The sequence below is a fragment of the Aythya fuligula genome, chromosome 1 (genome assembly GCF_009819795.1).
Source record: "Aythya fuligula isolate bAytFul2 chromosome 1, bAytFul2.pri, whole genome shotgun sequence".
NCBI lineage: Eukaryota > Metazoa > Chordata > Aves > Anseriformes > Anatidae > Aythya > Aythya fuligula.
In genome coordinates this window covers 167,894,073-167,922,006 of record NC_045559.1, presented here as the reverse complement: position 1 = coordinate 167,922,006, position 27,934 = coordinate 167,894,073, and the positions used below count along the sequence as shown (strand labels likewise).

The window sequence follows — 27,934 nt, the reverse complement described above, 5'->3', positions numbered from 1 at the left end:
TCTTCCCACTGCTGGTTGTCTCCTGCACCCAGTATATCCTAAAAAGACTGGTGTCACACTTTGAGTTGGAGGGAATTGCTTGAGAGTTTTCTGCTTTTTGTAGATAGCATAACATTTACCACACCCATCAATCTTTATCCCATGTATATTACTATAAAAACATTATTTTTGTTAGTAATTGATGTTACACTAAATAGGAATGAGTGAGGCTAGACTTCATTGCTGTTGGCAATGACTGTCGCTTTAGTTTTTTGTTTGTTTGTTTTCATTACACCTCTTAAATGTTTCAAGGCCAATCTTCTCTGATTTCCACTTCAATTATAGCATTTCTGACATTCATATGATACAATATAGACTGCAGATAGCTTTTAATTTACAATTTTCTGTCAGCTGCATCTTAGTTTTGTTTACCACCTGAGATACTCTTTTTTTTTTATTTTTTTTTTATTCTCATTATTTCCTGGGTTACTTCCCAACTGGGGACTTGATCTTGAAACATATACATAACTGTCTTTAATTTGTTAAAAGTGATTGTCTGTAGATTTGGTGCCATTGCAGAATAATGTTCTGCAAATGCAGACAGCAAGGGACAGGGGATCTGACTTGACAGGAAGCTTTTGAAGTTGTTGTATATATAAAAAGTGTCTGCAATAAAATAATAAATCAGACAATAACAATAATGGATTATGGTGTATTTAATCTATTTTGATGATAAATTAAATGATAACCAAAATGAATATTCTTTTGACATGTTAGCATATATTCTGAAAATTTGAAATGATGGATAATTTCTCTTCTGATGCTTTTTATAAAGCTTCTACACTCTTTGCATCTCTTTCTACAATCTTTATCATCCCTCTCTCCATAAATACTCAAAAATATCATCTCAAGATAACCTTTTGTTTGACCTTTCAGCAGATAAATGTCCTCTAAAGAAATCAAACTTATATTTTCCAATTTTCCTCTTCCAAATAATCAAGAGCCAGCAATATACAAAGAGATACTGTTCCAGTTTTGTTCTTGAACTCAAAACACCAAATTACCATTTGACCCATTTTAATAATTTAAAACAATTTTTCTTTTCATCTCAAAAATGTCAATTAAACACTATTAATTATAATGATGCCAAATGACATATCCTAGTTCCTTTGATGACAATTATTGTTTTATAAATGCATACCCATTTTTATGCATTTATTAATAATATCTTTTAAAAAATGAATAAGCATAGAAACAAGTCTACTACTTTCAAATACCCAGGATGAAGTTACATTCTGGTATCAATATATTGTCACTGAGAAAATCTGCAAAAAAACCTGTATTGGGCCTCTAAGGCTGGACCATACAGCTCTGGTCCTGTTTTATTCCTTATTTTAATGGCTGGAAAATATGTAATGTTACTTAAATTAGTACCTTTAGATCAGTGAAAGTGGTAAAAGTCTGGGGAGGCTCTTAGTCTTTTAAAGACCTAGCTAGAAGAAGGGGAAAAATAATTGAAAGTAGCCAAACTGATTTAGAAATGGTCTCAACTTAGGGTGACGAAGCTGGTGAGGGGCCTGGAGAACAAGTCCTACGAGGAGCGGCTGAGGGAGCTGGGCTTGTTCAGCATGGAGAAAAGGAGACTCAGGGGCGACCTTATTGCTCTCTACAGGTACCTCAAAGGAGGCTGTAGCGAAGTGGGGGTTGGTCTGTTCTCCCATGTGCCTGGCAACAGGACAAGAGGGAATGGGCTTAATGGGAAAGTTGTGCCAGGGGAGTTTTAGGTTGGATGTTAGGAAGAACTTCTTTACTGAAAGGGTTGTTAGACATTGGAACAGGCTGCCCAGGGAAGTGGTGGAGTCACCATCCCTGGAAGTCTTTAAAAGACGTTTAGATGTAGAGCTTAGTGATATGGTTTAGTGGGGACTGTTAGCGTTAGGTCAGAGGTTGGACTTGATGATCTTGAGGTCTCTTCCAACCTAGAAATTCTGTGATTCTGTGAAAATAAGAAAGCCATGTAATTGCTTAAAAGCTGACTTTCTGGAGAAGACAAAAGGCTATACTAAAGAGATATACTAAATCTTTCTTCCCATCTTCTCTATTCCTATTGACTTCAAAGCTATTCTTCATAAGCAACACCTCTGAACTGAAATTCTGTAACTTCAGTATTTTCCTTAGGATTAACTTTTTACATGTAATTGGAAAACCATATAAATGGCTATTCATTATATTTCTAGCTGTATAGAAATGAAACAAGTTTCTTCCAAAGCCCATTGAAAGTTCTTGAAGTCTTCTCTTGACTTTGCTCTGGATCTGGCCAAACATGAAGAAAACAAGTTAAATATCTAAGCTGCTTGGCTACAGTAGATGGTTAAATAAAACAAATATATAAAAAGTATAGATGTACTTTCTGTTGAATGTAGTTCAGTACTTTCCTGCCAAACAAAAATTATAACTGAACATAACTTCCCAGTGGAAAGATTGCAGAAATGAGACTTAGAACAAAAGGTATGGGGGGCGGGGGGGGGAAACAAGCAATCAGATGACTGATTTTTATTTGCTATTGACCTAATTCTTAAAACGTTTTGATTTCCAGAAAATCCATAGAGTGGGAAACTTTCTGATAAACATCATATGATTGTAGTGACACCTCAAATAAAAGAGAAAGAGAAAGCGAAAGCGAAAGAGAAAGAAAAAGAAAAAGGAACTTCTGTTTCACACATGAAACTATGAGAAGAGAGTAAAGACTGGATATAAGTAGGACTTTTTGAAAGATCCCAACCTAAATGTCTGTCATCACAGAGATCATGGTGATCATGTCAGAAGAATCTTCTGCTAACAAGATTTGTGTCTTGGCTTAACAGACGGGATTAGCAACAGTGAGGGATAAGGAAACAACCAAATGCTCTTCCAATATTAATTACTTCCTTTGGTCAATCAAGGAGCAAAAGCGAACTTTCTGCTTTACAGCAACCACATCACTTCATCTGTCCAATGTGGGATTGCCAAAGAAAATGTAGTATTCTTTGAGAGTATCACTGAACTAAATTAATATTAACGAAATGGCACACTCCGAGAGAGTTCAGATGGAGGGTATGGAGAGAGTCACATATATGAATACAATGATCAAAAAAAAAAAAAAAAAAAAAAAGAAAAGTGTTCTGCACTTTGGCTGAACTATAATTTGCAACAAATTGTATGATGACTCCAACCAAGGCTGTCCCCTTGGCATGACTAATAATGCTCTAAAACTCACAGTGTTTTCATTTCTCTCTTTCAGCTTATCTGTGCCTTGAAAGTCAGGATGTCAAATCAGGAAAACGCTATTCACAGTGAGACCATACATCAGACCAGTACATCACTTCTTCTTTCCTACTTTTAGATTGTAAAAACTTCTGATAAACAACTTAAATTGATTTTTCAGTTAATGCACATGCTAGCAGATACTATTCTCAGCAAGAACTCTTTGTCCTAGACTCAGACTGAAATCAGGCCCAAATGCTTTTTCAAATTGACTACTGATAAACCTTCATTGAACTAGTGAAAACTTCAGAAATGCTGGTCCTAACACTTTTGATCCTTAAACTCCCTCAAATGTAGAATGATAAAAGGTTTAGTATTTGAAAAACATTTTAGAATCCTGTCAAGAAAGAAAGTATGGATGGTATCCAGGACCTTTTTTTTTTAAAAAAAAAGTGCAGTTACAGCCCTATAACTACTGTGACTTCTAAGATAAGGGTGATTCAGACAGCCCTCCCAAGCTATAATACTTCCTGTGCAATCAAGGAACTGCATAGTCAGACTTGGAAAGACATTTAAGAGACTACACTCCAATGATTTTAATGGGGCATAGACTCCTAAATACTTCTGTGGGTAGGACCTATAGTGCAGAGTCTGCCTAACCTTAGATATTACTAACTCTTCCCATTGACTTTATAGGAAACCCTGGGGAGTAGGATGTCTGAAAGCTTACTGCTATTTTAAAAATAAAGCAGGTATGTAAAAGTGGATGCTCTTGCTTTTGCTTCGGTGATTCTGATAAGAGAAAAAGAAAGTCTTGCTCCAGCTTTCATTATGATTTTATGAAAATTATTTTAAGTAAGGATTCTTACCTTCTGAAGCTCAAGTATTCTAACTGAAATACTTGTTAAAGCTAGTTTATCATAGAATCATATAATGGTTTGGGTTGGAAGGGACCATAAAGATCATCTAGTTCCAACCCCCCTGCCGTGGGCAGAGATGCCACCTACTAGATCAGGTTGCCCAGGCTGTTATCCAACCTGGTCTTGAACACCTCCAGAGATCCACACTGATCCACCCACAACCTCTCTGGGCAGTTTAGCAAGTTTCTAAGCTTCCACATTGAAAGCACGCCCATGTGTGTTCCAGTATCTGGAACCCACCTTTAATTACTTTATTGTGTTCTTCTTTTTCCATCTACCTATGCATGGATTCATTACAGAAACAATAAATTATCTTTCATTGTGAAAAACAAAAACAGATAAACAAAACCAACCAACCAAACAAACAAACAAAAACACAACATATTGGAGAATCACTTATTTAGATAAGAATTCTACATCACCTGCAGGCTGGTTGTCTGTTTAGTTGTTCTGAAATGTTACTTAAAAGTCTCTAAAAAGGACTGCCTATACAACAAGAAAAATCTAAAGAGGGTGCCATGATGGATGATAAGGAACGAAGGCTTAGGGTAAATTAACTTGTACAGGATTTCACATTCATTTCTATTGAACCTTGCTTTTTGTATTGCATTTTATAGGAATTTTTCATGAAGGTACATCCTTGAAAATTATCTCATCATTGTGCCTGAATGAGTTCTCAAATTACAAATATATATATATATTTGTGTAAATGTATTTACACAAATATTTATATGTTTACATATATACTAGAAAGCATTCTTTTAAGGCTAAAGCTCTGACATCAGGTTTAGACAGTAAAGGAACCTACAGAAAACAGAAACCTCAGTCCTGAATCCTGAGATGCTACTGTCCTCTGTGAAAAAGCTCAGCTATTTACAACATGAGGAAAGGCACAAAAATATACCAAGCAGCTTTCCCATAAACAAAATGAACAACACATCTGGCTTTGGTATTTATGCCCTTTCCAGCAAATGGCTGCACTATGTTAGAATTTTCAAAATGTCTATCACTTTACATATATAGATTTAATTTAAAACAAGGCTTATGGTATAAATGCATTGTAGCTTCAAAGACAGGCTTTTTCAAAATTATGGTATGAGAGCTTCCCATGGTTTCCATGGAAATGACCTTTCACTATTTCCATGGTAATGGATCTAGTTTTATATATTTCTCTTTTATGAGACTTTATTATACCAACAAAGCTAACATCCAGAATACAGTCCTTAACTTACAGATGCAAACTCACTGAGAGAAATAATCTGACTCCCAAGCCCCATGGGTGCACTAAGCTTTTGTATGTCTTTTTAATACTGTGTGAGTAACAGAGTTTTGATAAAGAGCACCTACTGCATATTATCAATAGAGAAATGCTGGTTTATTTTGCTCATTGCTATGTTCCTAAAGGAGTTTCTAGATTCATCTGTTGCAGTCTTTTCCACTGCTCCCAAAGGCAGAACAGCTAGAAAACAGAATGGATTGAGAGCTCAGCATCTTCCATAAATTCCAGGCTGTTGATCACATCTTGCTGTGAAATAAATATTTTGCTAGTGCATTTATTGAAAATCTATAGGTCTTTGCAATTACATATACATGGGCTCGCTGATCTCTCTTTCAGAATTTATGCTTGTTTTCTCTCTTCCTTTTTATACTGTGTTATCATTACTATTATTGCTGCTGTCATTGAAAGCTAAAATCCTCTTCTTCACCCTGAAGACAAAAAGAACGGAAGCAAAGTATTCAAAGCTGTAATACTGAGAGAAACAGAGTGACTGAGGTAGCTCTGTCCTCAGCATCCTTGACACCTAAAGAAACCCAGGTAGGCTTAAAGTGTTAAGTGCCTCAAGGTGAAATGGGCACGATGCTGGGACAGGACTGCACTGCTACTGAGGTTCACAGATAAAAATCCATACCCTTCAGAGTTACATTCAAATAAGATAAAATTTGGAAGAAAATTCCAGAAAAAAAAAATATCAATAAACCTTGAAGCAGATATCTTTCATCCTCAGTCACATTAAATCCTCATTAGGGGTTAATGATGAAGCAAATCCCATCCATTCAGAAAAAGTAAACAAAAGAAATCTGTGAGGAAACCTTACAGAACTGCACATTCCTTACAGAAGAGAAAAATCAGTAAGATTCTCATCAAACTGATTGAGCATTTTAATCCAACTATAATTGGTGAATTGATGATGATGCACAAGAAAAAAAAAATAATATATATATATATATATATATATATATATATACCCAGCCTGACATTCAGATTTGAGTTTTCTAGACAACCAATTAAAAAAATAACAATTTATATAAAAAGCTAAGCCCAAGTTGGACACAGGTGGCTGCATGACAATGATTGCAGACAACAAAAGTAAAAAAAAGCAATTTTTCTGCACAAAAATTAAATGTAATGTTAATTTACTTAAAAGAAGAAAAAAACAAAACAAAACAAAACAAAAAAACAGCTAAAATATGGGTCAAAACATTTGTTGTCTTGCTTTTAGAAATGTCCTAAGAATTAAATCCTTCACCTCCTTCAATGGAGATAGTGGCCAACATATAAATCACTTGTCATAAGTGGTCAGCTGGTATAAAAACACCACTTTACATTACTGTTAAAGAATAACTTAAATGATAGGATTATTAGCATTATTTATGCTTTTTCTTAAGGTATTCCAGTCACAATGACTATCAAGGCTTCAGCTTGCCAGCCCTGGAAACATCCAGCTCCATTTGATTTTATTCCTTATGTATTTCTAAATGAAGTGCGTGACAAGTAATGCTTTTTTTTTTTTTTCTGTAGATTTAATTTGCAGCTTTTTTTCAGCTAAATACTAAGGCTGGAAATACTTAGATAGATTACTCAAATAAATAGGAGGCTTGAAAAAAATGACTTCATCCAGCTTTAGATCTTTACAAGGGTACATGTCTACACATCCTTAATTCATTTTCCCTTTATAATCAACATTTAGGATTAAATTTGTAGGAATGACTTGGGACATCTCCTTCAGGATGGAATGAGATAAAATTGTTTATTTCTCTCCACTAACTTTAAAGGGTGTCTAGCTGACTAGATCATTCAGTCAGATGAATTTGATCCAAGATAACAGCAGAAGCTGGCAGCTGATTATTCTAGATGAAAGCATTTATTTCTCAGAATCTATTTCTCTTATATAGCAATTTCTGTCAATGTTTTTTTAGAAATATTTCTATTTTCTGTTATAAATATTTAAATTAGGAATATTTCTATTTTCTATTTAGAAATAGAAAAATATTTAAAAGGTTGTTTTTTTTTTTTTTTTCTTGATGAAGTTCGTATTTTTTCAATGATTTTTCAAATTTTTCAAATGATTTTTTCAAATGATTATTATTTTAAATCTTATTTTTTGGCTTACAATGCTTAACATAGGTCTCTTTAAAGAAGGTTTGAAGCCTTTACTTAAGTTAAATATTTGCTTTTGTCTGCCAGCTATTTTGGATATGAGTGAATTATTTTTTCTCTTAAATAATCTTGATTTCCCACTTATTTCTACAGTAGCTTGACATTCTTGTCACACTTAGAAAGACAGACTACCTCGTTTCTTGTCATGGTCTATAGCAAAGACATTTATGATGGTACTTTTATAGTGATTTGGATCAGAACAGTAATATACTATTGCCATATTTAAAAGTATAAATTGAAATTATGTCAACATTTGTCATCAATAGCATATGACACGCTATTATTATTAATAATATTAATTAGAATTAATTAATAAATGATACTAATAAACACAAATGCAAATATTATTTTTGCATGCCTGGAAAGACCAGGCCAACATAAGAAAAAAGAAGAACAAAACATAAAAAGGCCATGTGGAAATAAAACATAAATATACAAAGCAACACACAGACTTGACCCTGTTGAAGTTTTCTTGTACCCCAGTGGTATGCAGGTCTGTCACCACAGAGCTGTAAGCCTCATTTCAGAGATCTCTATAAAGCATATAAATTGCAAAAATAATTATTTTACAGCCATAGTTTAAAAATACACATGGAAATAAATACCAAATACTGGTTATAAAAAGGAAGTCTCCTAACTTTGTCATTGAACCATACAGAACTCCAGCTCCTTCTACCACTATCTCCCATAAAGGTTAGAGTAGTGACATTCTTGTTTGCAAAGAAAAAATATTCTAGGATATAGTAGTGACATTCTTGTTTACAAAGAGAAAACATCCTAGGGTAGGCTTCTGTGATCACACTCTCTTTTACTAAGGAATGTATCATTTTTTGGCATAAAATATGACATCTCTAATCTCTGTGTTTCAAGTTTTTAACATTAAAATAATGAATTAAAAGCTAAAGTAGGGATGACGTGATGCTTCTGGAACTGGATTCACTGGTGTAATCTTTCTCCACTACATTTTCTGGTCCATCTAAACAGCTTTGTAAGTTGTTAAAGTATGCCCCGTGTCTCCCAACTCTACAAACTGTTTTAGCCATTTGGGTTCAGAAAGGATTATGTTCTTCAGTGTTTTTAATTAACATATTTCTGGCCATAGTCAAAACACTACAGAGCAATTTTCATTTAACATTTCTCATGTATCTGAATTTTAATCCACCCACTCCTTCTGATAAGACACTGAGTAGCAACCTGAAAATCGTGCTGCAAAGCAGTTTCAGAAGGAACTTGGGAAAAAAAAATGTATTGTTAAAATCTGTTAAACATTGGTAACCAATTTAAACTTCTAATGATGTAACAGACCCAGAACTAAGACTCACATTGATTAGCTAAGGTTTGCAAAACTCTCAAATATAACTTACTGTATAGTTATATTTACAAAAGGAACAAGCTGTAAAAAGAGGAAAGAACAACTTTGCCACATACTAGTGGCAAGGAATGCAATAGCTGTGAAACTTTATGATAGGATATGACATGCATTTCTCCATACATTTACATTTTAAAGTTTTAATGAAAGCATATTGTCAGGGAATGCCAAGACCACTATGTAATTTCCCTTTGCAGTGCTGTGACAAGATTCTGCTTCATGTTGCAAGGAAGAAAACATTTTGTATTAAATGCAAAGTGAATATGCAAGAATGAAATTGAACAAATTCCTTCAGTGTATCTGCTCCCTATTGGAAATCTAGTGGAAGCCAAGCCTTCTTCAAAGACAAAAAATGTTTGCCTTCATTTCTTGTGAAGCAGGCTCTTATCAGATTTTTCAGACACAGGTGACTAGAAAGTTTCCTCTTTCTTCAAGAAAGTTGCAAAGTAAAGACCCTCAAGCACTTCCTGAAACTTTATCAACGAAATAATTTTTGTTGATAAAAACAAAAAAAAACAAAACAACAAACAACAAAATAAAAAAGTAAAACTGAAGTAAATCCATGCATATAGAAATGAATCTGAATGTTAAATGTTTTATCTAACTTCATGCATTGATTGTATCACTTGATATACAAAAACCTGCAACAACTACAAAAATGTAACATTCTCAAGATCAAAATAAAATTTAATTTAGAGCTCTTTCTGTAGGGTATTTTTATTGAGTTTATCTATGTTCAAAAACTAAATTAAATTGTTCCCTTGGGTTCATAGTAAACTATGCTTTTCTTTTTCCTTTTAATGATGGCTATCAGTGAAGAGATTTTAATTCATCTTATGTCACCTCTTGCTCCAGTTCTCTCTCTCTCTCGTCAGAATCTGGCTCTTAAGCTAGACAAGGTTAATGCTGGTGTATTCAGTACAATTAAATAGCATAGAAACAGCACTCATCAGTCTCACATGTTGCTCAAAAAAAAAAAAAAACAACAAACACACAACAAACAACAACAACAAAAAACAATTGCAGTACTTTAAAACTTTATAAAATAAAACTCAGGATGGGACTTCTGCTTCTGGACAATAGGAAACATTTTTCTGTCACTAAGAGCAAGTTATTTAAAAATGATTGTAAGGGTCCTCAAGCTTGGTTAAATTCAAGCTCTGCATAAGGCAATCAACATATTCAGCACTGAATTACACACTCCCTGGCATGACAGTTTGTACTTACAGGTGAACTGTACTATCTTGAAATTAACAGGGCCACACTGAAACTCACAGATTTATCTGCCAGCTAATGTGAACCCATATTACACAATCAGGGTCTAAATTAGGCCAATCAATTAACTTTGGTGGTAGTGTTCCAATGGAAAGATTCATAACTCTTAATAAAGAAGGTGAAGATGTGAATCTTAGGAAAAAGAAACAAAGTCATACATCAAGAGACAATTACGGGTCTTAAATACCAAAAAGCCTGAACCTAGGCAATAGACAATGCACTGGCTTTTGTTCCTAGTGACAATGAGCATTTTATTTATTCTGTTGCACAATAATGCTGGTGTATTATTTCTATTCTCTTGCTGTATTTGCCAGAAAAATACACGATTCTGCCTCCTTTTGGTCATCAGTGTTCCCTCCCAAGACTACTTCAACAACCATTCTGTTTCAGGGATTGAAAGTGAAAATGGTTCTCTAGTTTAGAGTATCAGTGCTTCAATGTAATTAAGTGTTGAGTTAGCCACTTAGCATGTCTTTAATGAGATAAATGTTATAAAAGACTGTTAAAAAAAAAAAAAAACAACAGCTGAGTATGGTCAAACTATCTATCTCTAAAGCGATCAGAGGGCATTTTAAGAGCCTGAATCTCAGATTCTTTTTTGATGCCAATTCAATACTGTTCCTCAATCTTTTTTTGAAGGAGTCACTTGAAAAGAAAGATCTGATTTTCTGCAGGAATAGCACCATTAAAGTTAAGGAATTTCTTAAGTAAAGTATATAGCTGAGTATTATCTGACATTAAGATAATTAGCTCTAATTTTGCTTTGGACCTTAGCTGAAGCTTTGTGGTTGGAAATAATTTCTGAAAAGGTTTTTTGTATTTACAAGTTAAATAAGTGGGTTTTGAAAGATATATAGATTTCTACCTCATTCTTAAATCAGTTTTACCTGACATCAGAATTACATTTTTAATATATAAAAATTGAGCTAAATGTAGTTAAGAAGCTATATTTGGATTTCTGAATGGGAACTATCAAGCTATACATGTCTTCAAATATGTAGACCTACGGAGCTAATGAAGCTTTCTGAAAAATTAAAATCTCATGATTATACAGGTATGTGATATAGCTTTGTAAAATGACCTAAAACTGCACCACTAGGAATTTTTATAGTGACATCAATTGGACAATATTAAACGTTTTTAAAAATTTCATTCCAACATATAAATGCTATTTCTCTCTTGTTATAGCAAACAGATAAATAGTACTATTTTTATAGGGACGGCCTACTTCATCCTCAAATTTAAAAATATATCATTCTCTTGCCTAATGTTTTCAGTCTCTGTGAAACTGCAGAGACTGAAATATAGCTGCAATAGAAAGTTGTATTTCTGAGCAAATAATTGTTCATCTTTTCTTTCCTTCTTTCTTTCCTTCTTTCTCTCTCTCTTTCTCGTGTTTTTTTTTTTTTTTTTTTTTTTGTTTTGTTTTTTTTTTTTTTTTTTTTTTTTTTTTTTTGTTTGGTTGGTTGGTTGTTTTTGTTTTGTTTTTGTTTTGTTTTGTATTTTCCAGATGGGGATAGAACAGAAATGAAAAATAATGTTTTTCCAAACTCTACAGAGCCTAATCACCTCTTTGCTCAGGCAAATTCCCTGTTGGGGACACCAACATTTTTAGAACAATAACTACTGAATCAGCTAATAACAAAATAGCAGAAGGGGAGGGGAGGGGAGGGGAGAGAAAGGAAGGGGAAAGGAAGGGGAAAGAAAGTGGAAAGAAAGGGGAAAGAAAGGAAAAAAAAAAAGACATAAAGAATAAAAATGAAAGCTTGCAATGTATTTGACTACATATTGTACCATGTCATCTTTCTTCAATACTGTCATATTTACTTCCCCTGCTGCCACCCCCCCGCCTCCCCCTGGTCCCTCTCCCTGCAGCTTTAAACTAGATTTTTAGGTATTTTGAAATTAACATGTTTTTCTCCATGTTTATTCAACTATTTCACCCAACTCATTCTGTATTGTCTTCTGGATGAAGCTGTTACAAAAAACAGAGTATTCATTTTATCTCACCCTTAAAGTCTAATACAGAGAGTTGCTTGAATATGGTCTGAATTCAAGAAGAAATTACAGAAGTGCCAGTAGTTTCTGTGTTCAATAGAGCAGCAATACCTAATTAAATCAAGACAGCTCTTAAGTAAATATTCTGTATTTTGTAACATAGCACACATGATTTAAACTATGATGATGTTAAACACAGATTTACACATATTCAACGAATGCAAAACTCAGTAAAGGTACCAGTTTAAAAGATTTCAACAAGAAAATTCAACACAAAGTCTCAACATTGTACAAAACAACTTCTGAAACTTTATTGTGAATTTTAAAGTACATTTAGAAAGGATCTTATCCTTAATATCATTAATTAAAAATAAATTTGAAAGAAATCCACATACTAGTAGTTTAAGCAAAGATCAGTACAGACTTTTTTTGAAGTCACAATATATACATTTATGAGTGCAATAAGTTTCCAATTACATTAGGTATATATTTTTTAAATAAAGAGTTTTGATTTGACATGTGTGAGAGGCATACTGTTTACAATGGAAATGTTTTACAAAATATAGCAAAGCAAAAATGGAGTTTAACACATTTTGAATGTACAACTACTTTATATCCTTTTCATGTAGTTCTTTACTCAAAGTGTACAAAGGTCCATTTTTTAAAGGACACCTGTTTATTTCCACTGTCCAACACTGATTAGAAATGATATTTTTAAAGATTCATTACTATACATACCAGTGAATTCATATTTAACTCAATGGCCACTACAACGAAGAAAATATTACAGAATCATTGACAGCATCTTCTTCTCTCCTAAACTATGCATAGATAAATACATAGCAATCGTGCCTATTACTACAGTAAGTGAAACACTTCACCTGATTTTTGCAGCTATTTTTTGCATAAATATAATGCATTATATATATATTAGTTTATTCAACAATCAGTTGATTGCTTATTTAACACTCAGTAACATATAGAAGTACATACACTGCTTCCCTTAAATATTTTCCACTCTGTAGTGGCTTATAAGATTCAAAATATCAACACTGTAAATTCATAATTCTCAATGTGGGGGAAAAGTATCCCTCAGATGAAGTGATACTACTTGTACAATTAAACCATATTATGAATCCATAGCGTCCACCTCCAAAATACATAACAGGAGTAATATAGTATATTGTGGCTACTAACTACTGCATAATCATTATATAGAAAATAGTCACATCAAGTGTTTTACATTTATGATTACTCATTACATTATATCACACACACAGGGAAAATTTACCCAACAGATGGACCTCCACTGTCTTCCATGTTTTAGAGAAAAATCATCACACAGTGACAAAGTTATGTCTTGAGAAGTATGCAAAATGTGTTCCCTTTTTCAGTACCTAAAAGTGAGGACCATCCTACTAATAATTTTACAGTTGATATAAAATTAGATCTTAAAAGAGAAAGTTTTCTGCACCACAACTAAACAAACCATGCACTGGGGGTGTGGGACTGTCACTCAAACTGAGGAAAAAGCATATCAGAAAATTACCCAATAATGAATTAGAAGTTTCACTGTCCTTTCAAACACAGCATGGTAGGGTTATATGAGTTGCATTTAACCACTCTGTAATGTGCTATCTGAACAGCTCAAAAGCATTGCTTAGATAAAGACAGCTTTCCATTCCTTATTGCTGAAATAAAAGCAATATGCTGAAATTCAGAATAACTGATTATGGATTTTTAAACACCACCAAGGAATTTTGGGACATGAAGATCTCTAGAAGACAGCTTGCTATTTTTTAAAGTACATGGGAAGAATCAAATGCGTATGTACTTTTCCTGGACTTCACCAAATGAAGCTTCTTGAAACAAAGAGCCTCACTGTCTTTTCAATATAACTATCCCTTCTATCGAAAAAAGTTTACCCTCTCTGTGCAAAACTACTATTCAATACCAGTGATCACTTAGAGGGCAGACACTCCAATTCAGATGTAATCTACTTTTGGCTGGGCTCCTAATCCTGGAATGTCTCTTTGCTTTTTCATGCTGAACACAGTAAGACTAGGTTTTCAGCAACCTCTGTTAACAACAGGAAGAAATGCTAATTATTTTTTCTGGATTCACATGGTATTTTTCACTTTTTCTGTCCACTAGACCACCAGAGATTTCATGGTGAAAAGACATCAAAATATGAACCCTGACTGCACCTAATATGCACAAGAAGAACGCAGCAAGCCAATCAATTTGAGTCCTGCTATACATACTATGTGCCTACCACATGCAACAGCACACATTTTGCATAGGATGAGACCTATGGATTGCCTTGGGAACCCAAAGGCAGGGAAACATGAAGTCTGTGGCATTACTTCTGGAGACAAGACAGATTTAGAGAAAACACTAATGGCATACTGACAGGTTGTACTTTTAGAACTTATAAGACTTACTAAAAAAAATAGATAACTAGAATCTTTACCAGTCATAAGATTTTAAAACTGACTTTACCAGTCAGATTAATACAAAAACTCAGTGTTTTTGTATTAGAATGTTATTTTGGGTTAAAAATAAATCTATCTGCTTAGATTCTGTGGCATATTTTTTCCCTATTTCCGTTTAAAGACACAACATAGCCCACCCCTTCCTAACTGATATTTTTGAAGAATATAACCAAAGCCTTCCATGACTCTTGACGGCTGTTCCACTAGTAACAAGTCTAAATGACAACAAAACTTCTTCAGTCAATGCTACTGAAGAAGTGCCTCCTTAAACAATTCACGATACATGAGGGATTACCTCAGACAGCAACTAAATAATGTTTGTGATTTTTCTTTTTTAAATTTCTCTCACTAGCATTAATCTATATGGACAAAACTTTAACCCTCTCACAACTTGCTATTTTTCATAATCATTAAGTGTTTATACTAAACTGGAAAAAAAAAATAAATCTTACTTGAAGGGCTAAATTCAACTATCATGAACATAGCATAATCTAAAACTGTTCCACTTAAGTCCACAAAAAATATTCCAAATTTTACCTTTTTATTCTAGAGATAATAAACAATGTTAAATAGATAAGTTCCTTTCAAAAGAAAAGTTATTCTAAAAATAAAGCTGAATAGCTTTTTTCTTCCTTCTCCTTGTACATATCTGATGTAAATCCACTGCCATCAGTGGTGGCATTCTTAGTTTAAGCCAGTGTGAAAAGAAACCAAGGATCTGTTTACAAACTTCTGACATTTCATAGTGATAAAATTTATCACTATGAAATTTATTAAAAATACATCAATATCCCATAATAACTTGGGGCTAAGAGGCTAAGATTGTTATTGTTGTTATGAAATAGATATTTATCAAAGGATAGAGAGGTTTTTATTTAACATCAGGTCAGAATATGAAGATTCCAAACCAATTTTTTACATATATATAGAGAGAGAATTTTCTAAAGCTGGAAACACTCTTCCTAAACAGTAACTGTATTCCTTAATTATCCTTGAAAAGAAGGGTTTGACTAACCCTACATTTTAATCTTTTAGGATTTAGTTTAGCAGGATAAAGGTTATAGCAGAGTAAAAAATGATTTAATACAGTGCCTACAATCTACTGATGCTTAATATAGTTGATCATGCAAATACTTAAAATGATAGTATTAAGTGATTTATGCAGTTGATTACATAAATGTTTATGACAGCCTTAACCACATAGCTGGATTCTGCCTGATTTTCACACACTTTCTTTGAAGACATGCATGTGTAAAGATCAGTAGCAATTGCCAATTTGCCTGATCTACCACATCACCATACAAAAACTGCTACAGATTTTCCCCCTCAGGTGCAATTTTGTCATATTCCATTAATCCTTTCAATCCTACCCTAGTGCTGTGGACTTGTTATTTAGTAATCCCTGATTGTTGTGGTGAAGGAACATTGGAAAGTCTCTGCAGTCCGCAAGGCAGGAAATTACAATGGTAGTCTATTAAATTTGGCTCTTACAGTGCCCACTTGGATCAAGCCTGCTTGTCACAATCACAACCAGTAGCCATAATATCAGGATAAATTATCACCAAAATGTCAATTTAAAACTAACTTTCTGTCTTACAAAGTGTTGCCTCTTCAGCACCCTGACAAAGGCAAAAGCCCAGCTGTATTTTTAAGGAGGGGGAAAAAATCTTAAATGAACAATCATGTAGCGTAGCTTCATTCAGTTATGCATGTCAGGTTTACAGTTTTCAACTCCCAACTGGGAACTCTCCCACATGATTGCAACCTATTGTGCAACCACACAACTTGGCTTTCTTCCACTTGAATCTGTTAAAGAGAGATTACTGGGAGCATTGCTTTCCAGGGCTGCTCTAGTTAAATACAAGATACTCTGTAAACACCACCGTTTCTCTTTTTAATTCAACATTTTTACACTGCAAAGTGATTTGTTTGTTTGGATATTCACTCTCACATGCATGCACATGCACACACACACACGCATATACATGAAGGCACGGGGTTTCTATCCCAAAGCAAGCATGTGTACCCCTATCTTTCTTTCCATAGTTTTTTTTTCCATACTTTTTATTCATTCATTTATTTATTTATTTATTTTAGGAAAACAAGCAAAGAAACCAACCAAAAATCAACCTTTCATGAACTTAAATTAATTAAATTTAAATTAGTTAAAATTAGTTAATTTAAACCTGTAAAAGTTGGCATAATTCTTCTGACATGAAAAAGTAACACATACAAGCTCTTATCCAGGATTTGGGATTGATTATTTAGTGAACTCTTTACAGAAAAACTTGTTTGCATATTAATTGTACTAAGATTTGTGTTCAGTGATATATCCAAACACAATCTTTAACTAAGAAAAAAAAGTCTAAATATTGAAATATTTTAATTCTGAAATAAAACAAGAAGGGAAATAAATATGCAAATCAATCACAAAAATAATGAAACAACCAAAGCTTCAGAATCTTCCACAAAGTAGAGGAAATTTTAAAATAAACTTCTTCTTAGATATATCAGATTGTTAGAGTTGTAACATTTTATTTCTAAGACCTGACTTCTCTTTTGGAATTATTTTACTTCCACTGCTGCATTGCCATTTGAAACTCCAGCAAGATCTTATCCTTTTTTTCTAGAATAGAAAAAAGATCTTATCCTTTTTTTCTAAAATAGCAGTCATCAATGTGATAGCACGATCTACCTACCCTGTACACACCACTCAAGTTTCTTAGCATACTGTTGCACGAATCACTGCATGGGTGCAGTGCATACTATCACCAGATCACCGAGCTAGTTTTATTCATTTGCTTTGATGTACACAGAGCATAGCATGTGGAAAATTCAGTGCAGAAGAATCATGTTAGATGGGGCTGCTCAAGCCTAACCAAAACTTAACACATTCTTTACTGAAAGGAAAACAGGAATTGTTTTCTATGAGTAGTTGTAAAAATACTTGAGATTTCACTGTTGAATTTAAACCCTTATAATACAAAATTTAATGAAAAAAATGGTCCATGAGTAACACCAGCCAAGTGTCCCTGTATGCTTTCTAACACTTTAAAACAGAAGGATACACTTATAGTAAAACACTTTTGCAAAATTTAATTTCTAATATGAAAATAAAAGGGTCATATGCAAATAGTTTAAAAGATCTTAACGCATGCTGAACAACAGTACACAGTCAATATCTGAAAGAGGAATTTGACTGGAAAAGAAGGTTTAGGTGTCTATTTCTGACCTCAGGAATAGACACCTAAAAAGTAAAAAAAGTAAAAAGAGCCCTCTAAAAGTAATAGTAGCAGTAGTGGGTGCCAAGCACTTCAAAACAAGACACACCACTCTGCACTGCTGTTTGCATTAGCCCAAACTCATGGACTTTGCTTAAGATGTTCAGTACAGGACTTTTCATCAGCATAGACACTGCCTAACCATTACATGAACAAACACACATACCATGTTTTTTACAAGGATTCTATCTTCTAACACAAAGCAATAGTGCTACCTACCTGATGTGGAAACCACAGCATATGACAGCTCTGCCTCAGTCAGTACCATTGTTTCCAGTCTGTGTTTCCCAGGCTGAAAGTTCGAAAATACCTGCAAAGCTCCTACAAGAGCAAAGTTTCACACGATTCTAATCCTGAAGACTTTATCAAGAAACAAATACTAAAATGCAAATAAACCCAAATGGAATAAGAAATACACATGGATATACCTCATGATTTCTTATGGCTAGAAACTCTTTCACTTTGTACGCTAGCCAATGCCGTAATGGCATCCCTAGCTGTTTTAATTCTCATTCAGTCTGTGAACAGCAGGGATAGGGATATAGTCAGAGTACTGGCCACTAAGGAGCCTGGCAGTTACAAACTGTTCATCCCTTCTGTCTTCTGTGATGGCTTTGTCTAAAGGTATTCCTACAGCATATATTCACCTTGGATGCATATGCACAGTAGGTCTGTGTGGGATAAGTCTCCTGTTGATTTGGACTGCAATTGTACTACCTTTCCAAACAAATATCTCCCATCTATTTTTATCTTCTAAAATAAATCTTCAAATGTCATAGAATTAGATCATCATCTGTTTATTTAAACAAGGAGAACGTCCAGTACAATCTGAGGACTTGGTTCACTTCTTAACTTGAAAATGTAAAGCAATGTTGAATAAGTCAAAAGAGAAGTAGCATTTTCTGAAAGTGTTGAAGATGACTTTGAGTTTTCTATGACTCTTTAACTATTAACTATATACCAGTGCATGCTTTATAGGCAAATGAATAATGTACCTTTGGCCAGCATTTTCTTTAAGGTTTAGAACCTCAATGTATTTCAATAAGTGTATATAATCCTGTACATACATGCATGTGTACGTATCTGTAACACAAATCTGCATGCACAAGCATTATGATAATGCAACATGCTGAGCAACATCATACGCTCTTTTGCTGCCTAATATAAGTAAAATTACAAAAATAAAATTAATAGAACTGAAGTAAATGATTAAAAAATGTGAAGTACAGTGGCTACTACATGCTAAAAGAAACACAATTTTGAGATGATGACATAGTGTGAAACTTGATCAAAGTAGTCAGTTCATGGAGTCATGGAGTTTCTCTTTGAACAGAATAGAACCTACCTGTTATGCTTTCAGACAGTGTTTTGTCTTGCCTTTTTTTTTTTTTTTTTTTTTTTTTTTTTCCCCTCCTTTTCAGATCAACTATTGTCATTACTAAAATTTCCACTGAAAATATTTTAACCTCCAGATCAGCTTTCCAGCTTTCAGGTAAAGCAGCAGCCAACACCCACAGGATTTAGTTCTGTGATCCCCCTGAGCTTAACATGAGAAAACAAGGTAGCAAGTTTTTCAAAAGGACTTAATATCAATTTTAAAATTCCCACAGATTTTAATGGGAACTTTTGCTTTCTCTAAACTGTTTTGATAAAAAAAAATCCCCGTATGAACTTATAATTTAGTTATCTTGTGTGGAGTAGTCAGTGAAACTACTTGTATATCATATTTTATTCATAGTCAATTTTCCAAAAACAAGCCCAATCAGGTAATGCTATCATTGTTACCTTATCAAGTAAGAGAATCATATTGAAAAAAAAACAAAAACAAAAACAAAAAAGCTAAATCAGGGAGTAGTTTAATTTTCACCTTTGTCAAGAGGAAGATCTTCATTTCCAGCTGTTTTCATTTTTAATTGATCTTTTTTTTTTTTTTTTTTTTTTTTTAATGCAGTGAATGAAAGCCAGCCAATTTTCTTCAGAGAAGTGCTCCTATTCTCTTAACTCAGTAAGAACTACACAGTTCTTATTGGTCTATTGCACCATGGGGATTGGATAAAATATGAAAGCAAGTATTTCTTTATTCTAGCCTGGAAAATTAACTGTTAAGCTCAGTGGGGGCAGAAATGAAGGTGGCATTTAGATATAACTAATTTAGTATCAAACCAAATCAGAGAGCCTTCTCAGAGAAGAAAGAGACCAAAGGGAACACAAAATTGTACCTGAATTATTTCTGAGTCAATTCCTATAAAAGCTGAAGAACTTTCTTTTATGCTCAAATGGATTACACATTTCCTTTTATAATACACACACTGTTCACAGTTTTTAAGATAATGTAATGAACAACAAATGTTATAAAAGAAAGATTTTATTTTTTTTCAGTTAATTAAAGTGCAAGGGTCATTTGAAGATAAGACCTGGACTGCTTTTTAAAAAGTAGATTGTGGGTTAGTTCTTCATATAATTTGTAATAATAAAGCTCTGTTAAGTTTATCCTTCAATTAATGAAACCATGATTACAATTTGCTTAATTACTTTATGTTAATAAAATAACAAACACAACTTGTAAATTTTGTTCTTTGCTTTATTTTGCCTGCTTTTAATTGCTTAGATTTTCTTTAATTGTAAGGAGTGCATGTTTGAGGGGATAAATTCTCACTTGTGCTGTCAGATCCAGCTAATCATTCCCTACTTATCCACATTTCTAAAGATTGAGAATTTTACTTGAAAAGAGGCTTAGAAGCAATTGTCTTGTGTTCATTAATCCATAAACATTTGATTTCAAATCAGATTGCCAACAGACATAACCTCTTTGCATTGCTACAACAGAGACTTGATTTGATTAATCAAACAGCTCTGATTCACTGAATTGTCTCCAGAATAGTTGTCCCTGACAATACTATGTAAATAACTGCTGATGTTTGCTGGCATTCTCATCTTTCTAAAAGTTCAATTTTCCTTCATGAAAACATCAAATTTTATATTTAGTTCAATAATAATTTGACAAAAAGGGCCACTGTATATAATGTATATAATATTTAGTCCACATTCCATTCCTGGCTTTGAAAACAGGCGTCACTTTTAAGATGTTATTTCACTATACCTCAGTTTATCCTTTACTGAAACAGTATCCTTTACTGAAAGAGTAATAATATCTATTATAAAATACCTTAAAATTATATTATTTGTATAAACAACTGTTTTGTTTTGTTTTTTCATTTTCAGAAATTACAGAGCATTAGATCCCATATAAGTAATTGCCTGCTTTGTTCAAAGTAACTCTCATTTATACTGAATAAAATGGAGGACTTTTTAGTGTTAGGTCAGAGGCTGGACTCAATGATCTTGAGGTCTCTTCCAACCTAGACAATTCTGTGATTCTGTGAAAATGGACTGTTTTACGAAATAGCAAGGCTTTGTGAAATTACAGAGGAAAATACAACAATTAAATCAACATAGCTGATATTAAGTTTTGCTAAAGCTGCACAATCCAGAAACATGCAACAGTATGTCTCCATCATATTCAATGCATAACAAGTAAGGGTTAATCCGTGTATTTGCACATTCTCCTGTGAAATACAGCAAAGGTGTGTCTGCAGTATACTAGACTAGATTAGAGAGGGAAAAGGTAAGAATGTTCATGTTTTCTTTGGTTAGACAACAGGAAGAAAAGCAAAAGTACTGTAAACATTAGGAAAAGCTAAGTCTGCAGACTCAGAAAAAAAAAAAAAAAAAAAGACACAAAACCACAAAACTTTCATTAACAGATTTCTAAAAAGAGACAGTTCCCAGAACCAAGAAAAAAAACTTCACGGAGTTCAAAAATCAACAAGAATCATGGACAGAAGGCTTCAGGGGAAGCAATAAAAGCTGTGAAGGAGGAAAATATCTATTTTTTCCGTGCTCTCTTAACTACTGCAATTCCCAGCAGAGTGTTGGTGCAAGTACTGATGCAACCAACTGTGATTCTTCTTGCTGGCTCACTCTGAGGAACGTTGTGTAAGTAACCCATTGATAAAGACCCCTATGAACCTACCAAGACTTCAACTTTTCAAGAAAACATATGCACAATTAAAATGTTCAATTCTTCAGTATTGTGTCAAATACCTACATGAACTGAGAACAGGAAAGAAATCTTGGCCAGCCTAAAATGACTTGGCCAAAGTGCAGACTGATTAGATTACATTATTTCTCACTTTCCATTTGACACAATCTGTTTCTTCTTATGATTCAGAGAACAACTGAAGGATGGAGCTTCCGGTATGATCTTAGTCTAAGTCCACAATATTGATTTGGTAACATTCTTAACAAATACTTCTGTATATTAAGATGAGCATCTTCAATACTCCTGAGAAATAAATTAGATTACAATTATTTAGTGTACATGTAGCCTCACATCTTTCACCTTCATGAAAATAAGATATTCTATATCACTCCCAGGATTACTGACAATGTATTTACATTTTAAAATTTATATGTATTAACATCAAGACAAGCATGTTCATATTTACATCAGTTACTTGTTTATGATTTGTGCTAGATTTTATTTTTTGAACGTTTATGTCTTTACCACATTTGGAACCGTACTATGTATTCAGTGATAATTGATTAAAGAGTTACAGAACATTTGGCGATTTCTTTTCATACTGTTGGCAGAGACTGAAGCCTCAACACAAAAGGAAAAAATATCCATGTTTGTTTTAAAAATAAAAGGTCCAACTCTTTTGGTTATTACTCTAGTGTAAAATAAGAGTAATTTCCCTAGAGAAAGGGAAGGTGAGAGGAAAAAATTATGCCAGAATTTTAGGGGAGACATGAAAGGCCCTCAGCAGACCTCTAGTTGTGGCCACCCTTTCTGCATTAGCTGTCTTGGTTCAAAACTGGGATGTGATCAAAAGTGAAACTTCTTTTAGACTTCCAGCTATTCTCAAATGGGCTTTTGCCCAGCATGCAGATTAGCATAATTCGTTTTTTGTGTTGAAAGAAAGGTCTGCAACTCAAAACAGCAGGAGTGCTGCAAGTCAGAGCTGAGCTGCTTCAAAGACATGAATAAGGAAGTTTGAATGTTGCATTTATTTATCTATGTTTTTATTAACAGTAAAGCTGTGTCCCATCATATCCTTGTATTCAGTCCAAGTATCTATCACCTGACTTTGTAAATGATGTTATATTGGTTGGAGATGATTATCACAGCCTAAGCTTAAAATAATAAGTTTCAATTCAATTGAAATGCAAAGACAAAATACTGCATTCCTTTCCCAGCTGAGCTTTCATTTAACATGCCAGATTAAGAAGCTTGCACTACTTTACTGGATCAGAGTCAACACAGTTTGTCCAAGAAACTCAGAGATAAGGGGAAAACAGGTCTTAAGCAGACAAAATTCTCAATAAAACAAACAGGCATTTTGCCCAAGTATGTTCTACAAAATTTGTCATGACATTTGTGCCTCTGCTAAGTCTGCAACAGTGGACTGCTGCTCTCATATTTTGAGATAGCTACCCCCACTCCCTCACCCAGTTCACAGGAGTAAAACTAAATTTTTCTCTTTCTGCTTTTTTTTTTCTTTTTCTTTCTCTCTCTCTCTTTTTTTTTTTTTTTTTTTTTTTTTTTTTTTTTAACTTTCCTCAAGCTTTAATGAACTAGAAATCTGCTAAAGAAAATTTACACAGCAATTTAAAGCAGTATAATCTGAAGCTCCAATGGTTTTGGATTTAGTATAATTCATCTCACCATTGTGTTAAACTACCTCAAAATAAACTACCTCAAAAGATCCATGAACTTATGTGATTCTTTTTTAGCCCATGGCTAGAAGATAAACACTTATTTTATAACTATATAAGTTTCTGCTAGGGCACAGACAATCTTAATATCTCTACACTTAAAAGTACTTTATTTCTTAAAATGGCCTGATTTGTATATACTATTGTTTTCATCAATGTACTCCTAAAAAAAAAATTCTATAAATTTCATGCTTTTCTGCTGTTCTTAAGACGTTTATGTGTCAGAAACATTAAAAACTGGAACTCAGCGAACTTTGTTTGGAAATTGCACTCCAAAAATTTGTATCTTTAGGTACTACCTAAAAAATGATGTCTCTATGCATAAGAAGCTCTAAAGTGGGACATGACAGAAAGTATCCATGTAATAGCAGAAAATATTATAACATGTTTAAAAACTCCCACTGCAGGTCATCCTGTAAATAAACTAAACAAAGAAATCATAACTATATTAAGTACAAAATTATAATAGAGCTATGCTTTCAAAAGCATCAGATAATCTTAATGGTTAAATTCATAATTGTGGAGAAGGACTGAGCCCCAGTTTCCCTAATTCCTTCTATTTAAAGTAAATTAATACTTCATATTAAAAAACAATTATTCAAGACACAAGGGAAGGATGGGTGCTGCGGGAAAGAAAAAAAAAGTCTTAAAGATCTTTCAGTTTTCTGCAGACTATTGCTTGTGGGAGGAAGAAAGAGGGATTAGCACGCAGACACGAGGAAACAGATTCAGTTCTTGATTACAAGCGAAAACATCAGTGGAATAGCTGTAATTTCAAAAACATAACATTAATAGATGTGAAATCATGATTGGGCTCAGTTAGCCTTTACAGAAAGATTATTACATGCAAGCTCTAACCTCAACAACAACAAACAAAAACCCTTGACTTTGGAGTAAATGGTATTAATATCTTTTTGGCCCTTTTCCATGACTATATACACTAATGGCATTAGTGTAAATGTGACTCAGACTTGGGATCCCTCGTCACTGTAGCAGCCAAGAGCCTAAGTATATGAAATCTCCTTGGCTCTCGTAAAACACTAGTGCCAAATTCTGGGAAATGAAAACACTGATTCATCTCAGAACAATCTATATATAACAGCAACACTAGGCACACATAAAATTATGCACTATCTTGCCTCAAGGTTAGCAACATATTCCTAGCAGAAGGAAAAAATGTTATTTTCATTCCCTGCAATCATATGATAAATAGCTGCAGGGCAGATTCGGCAAGATCTCGAAGGTTGTGATTTTACAATCTAATGAATGTATGTCTAGCTTTTTGCCACCTGAAAAAGCAGCAAAACAAAGCAGGACTTGTCAGTATTTTGCTTATGGCAGAAATCAGACAATGTCCAGAACCCTTTATGAGACACTGCTAGCTTCTTAACTAGTTTGATTATAACATTGACTCCAATACTTCAACAACTCGGCTTTCCAGTATATGGTATAATTGGAAGCAGCAGTCAGCTGCTACTGAGTTACTACTGACTGTGAACCAGATATGATGTCTTGCAGGTACCTTTCTTTTTTTTTTTTTTTTTTTTTTTATATATATTAAAAAAAGAAGATACTGAAAAGGAGAGGATCCTTAGATGGGCAGAGTATATGTACAGGACATTAGGCAAGCAAACTACTTTGAAAGTTCAGAAGTAGAAAGACCAGAAAGAGTCACTGAGTTTAAATAAAAAGGTAAGAGAGGAGGCAATGGTAAAGGAATATTTTAAGAGATATAAGGGAGAACTTTTGAAACGTCAAATAAGAGGCACAAGGTGTAAAACAACTGTTTATCCAGATTGCTAACCAGGTTAGACAGTAAATCTTAAAGGCATTTTTAATGGAATGGTAACCCTTCAACTGACATTAATTCAAGCTTATGGGCAATTTCAGAAGACACAAACAAATGTGGGAGACATATACTGAGAAGTGAATTCTTAGGAGCAAGTAGACTCAAACTACATCACGAAAAAATTGAAGACGACTACTCATGCTCAGGACTGCTTACCTAGCTTGCTAAGGAAGTGCCATTTGTTCCCATTATACTCATTTATTGTCAAGATTGAGTAGACTGTGGATGAAATGTTTTATTCTGATCATGCTTCCTATAAAATACTGTTTTACTGAAGTAAAAATTGAATAAAGACACATCTATACCATCACCATCACAACTTAATGGCCTGTGTTAAGCTAATGTTTGATTTTGATGTTTCATACTACTCCATTTTTTGGGGAATGACTGAGTTATAACCACTGTATGAACCTGCAATCATTGATGCAATCATGCATAGTTTGCAAAATGGTAGCATCAACACTGAAGAAGGTATAAAAATGCATTGCAGCTATACCAGATGGAAGCCTGGCACAACTTTTAGGAATATTGTTGCTAATGTCACAATGAATAAATCTGAAAGTACAGGCAAGGACTTTACTGCAGCCACAGGACCAAATTTTATGCCAGACAGTAGGGCAAAGATTCACTTTACATCACTTCAGAAGTGTAAAAGGACCTAGAATAAGTACACCTGCAATTCATATCCTCAAAGGCACCTTAAAATCACAAGACAGTGTAACATGACCTTACACTGAAGAAGGTAATGCTGTATAAAATTGTGCTAATGATAAGGTATTGTAGATTCACTTGTACATAGCCAGTTGAGATCAACTGCAAGTGTAGTGTTCAGGGCTGACCTTGATCAGCTACGTCAAGTTACAAAACACCCGCTTCATTTCTCCACATGGATTTTAGATTTAGACAGCTACCTCACAACAATCTTGATGTAGAACACACCTGTTCTGCAGTGAAGATAGAGCCTTAACAGAAATAAGAAAAAGGCACATCACATTTTAAGACCAATGAGTGTACAGCATAATCCAAATGTAAATGAGATCAATTTTATCTCAGTCAATTGAGTTGTGCAGACTGATGCAAAACCTAATTCCTCCCTTTGTATTTTAAAAGATTTCAGAGAGAAGAAAAATTTACTGGAGAAAATGTCAAACAAATTGGCTACATAGATATAAAAAAGTCACTTTTTTTTTTTTTTTTTTTACAAGATTGTATTTACAAGATTGCATCTTCTTCTGCAAGAGTTAATGCAGTTTGTGAAAGTTATTATGCCTTGGCTTATAAGCTTCAGCTGGATGTGGTGGCTGTTCAAATTTCATGACAGAATGCTAACTTATCTTTGCTATTGAAAAAACTAATGAGGTGGTAAATAGTTGCAGAGCAAGGTTACATGCAGTGATATGCAGGTTTTGCAGGTTTCTCATTATCTGTGCAACTGTATACATGTAAAAGTAACGAAAACCCAAGACAGGTAACCAAAGCTTAAGTCTAAAACTGGAGTAGAACTGCGTTGCTGTTTTCTAAAGCAAATATGACAAATTCAAGCAATCTTAAAACAAAAAAGCCCCTCAACATTTCAGCTGGGGTTTTCTGCTAGGTCTGAGGTCTCATGGTCTCTTAGGTGAAGATCACAATTAAGCTAACATAGTCAATTTATTCTCATGCTGGTTTTACTCTAGTTGAAGAAATTGCAAAATGTTAAGCAGTCTTAAGCTTTCCCTCTGTTATGCTTGTTGCCTATGACTTTTAATTGAAGGTGCTATCACAACATCCCCACCAGACTCCAAATGTCATGGATAATAGCAAACAACAGCACAAAGTGCAGAGCCCTCTGACCCCCAAGTATCTTTACTGAATATTGCAAGAAATAGGATATAATGTTCTTCAGTAGCTAGAGACTTGCTGAAATTAACTTAAATAATAGGCTTCAATTTCACAGGTTAGGCTTATATCTGGCATTGGACATGTAAGTGTTAAAAATACCAGTTGTGAGATGGTGAATGTAAAATGTTTTTCAGTGTGGTCTGCACTGATCTAGAGAAGGAAAGTTCTGAAATCAGGATTAATTTCTGTGACTAATGACAGATAAAAATCATAACTGGCAATAAGAAGTACTTTGTCTGCAGTTGATCTGAACTATCTATAAAGTGTCTTAGTATGCACTGTATGAAACTGCTCTGCTGAAAAGTGCTCAGCATGCTGCTTTAAACAAGCAGACTCAAGGATCAGTGGCATTCTTTGTATCACACCAGCACTGCCAGCTTTCTTATTAAAAGGCTAAGTTTTCCTGCAAGTCCAGACATCCACACAG

The 27,934-nt window shown here is 33.9% G+C and overlaps 1 protein-coding gene across 6 annotated transcripts in view; it reads right to left on the bottom strand.

Annotated features, from left to right (window-relative positions):
* The window catches only part of PCDH9 (protocadherin 9), a 739,691-nt gene that overhangs the window by 695,003 nt on the left and 16,754 nt on the right, over positions 1-27,934 (bottom strand). The window contains exon 3 of one of the 6 annotated variants that reach the window (XM_032201984.1): positions 21,742-22,344. The exons of the other annotated variants lie outside the window; for them this stretch is intronic. Within the exon in view, the coding sequence (XP_032057875.1) occupies positions 22,336-22,344 (9 nt within the window). The 3' untranslated portion in view covers positions 21,742-22,335. Of the gene's footprint in view, positions 1-21,741; positions 22,345-27,934 lie in introns of those variants that run through there. 6 annotated transcript variants of the gene reach the window in all.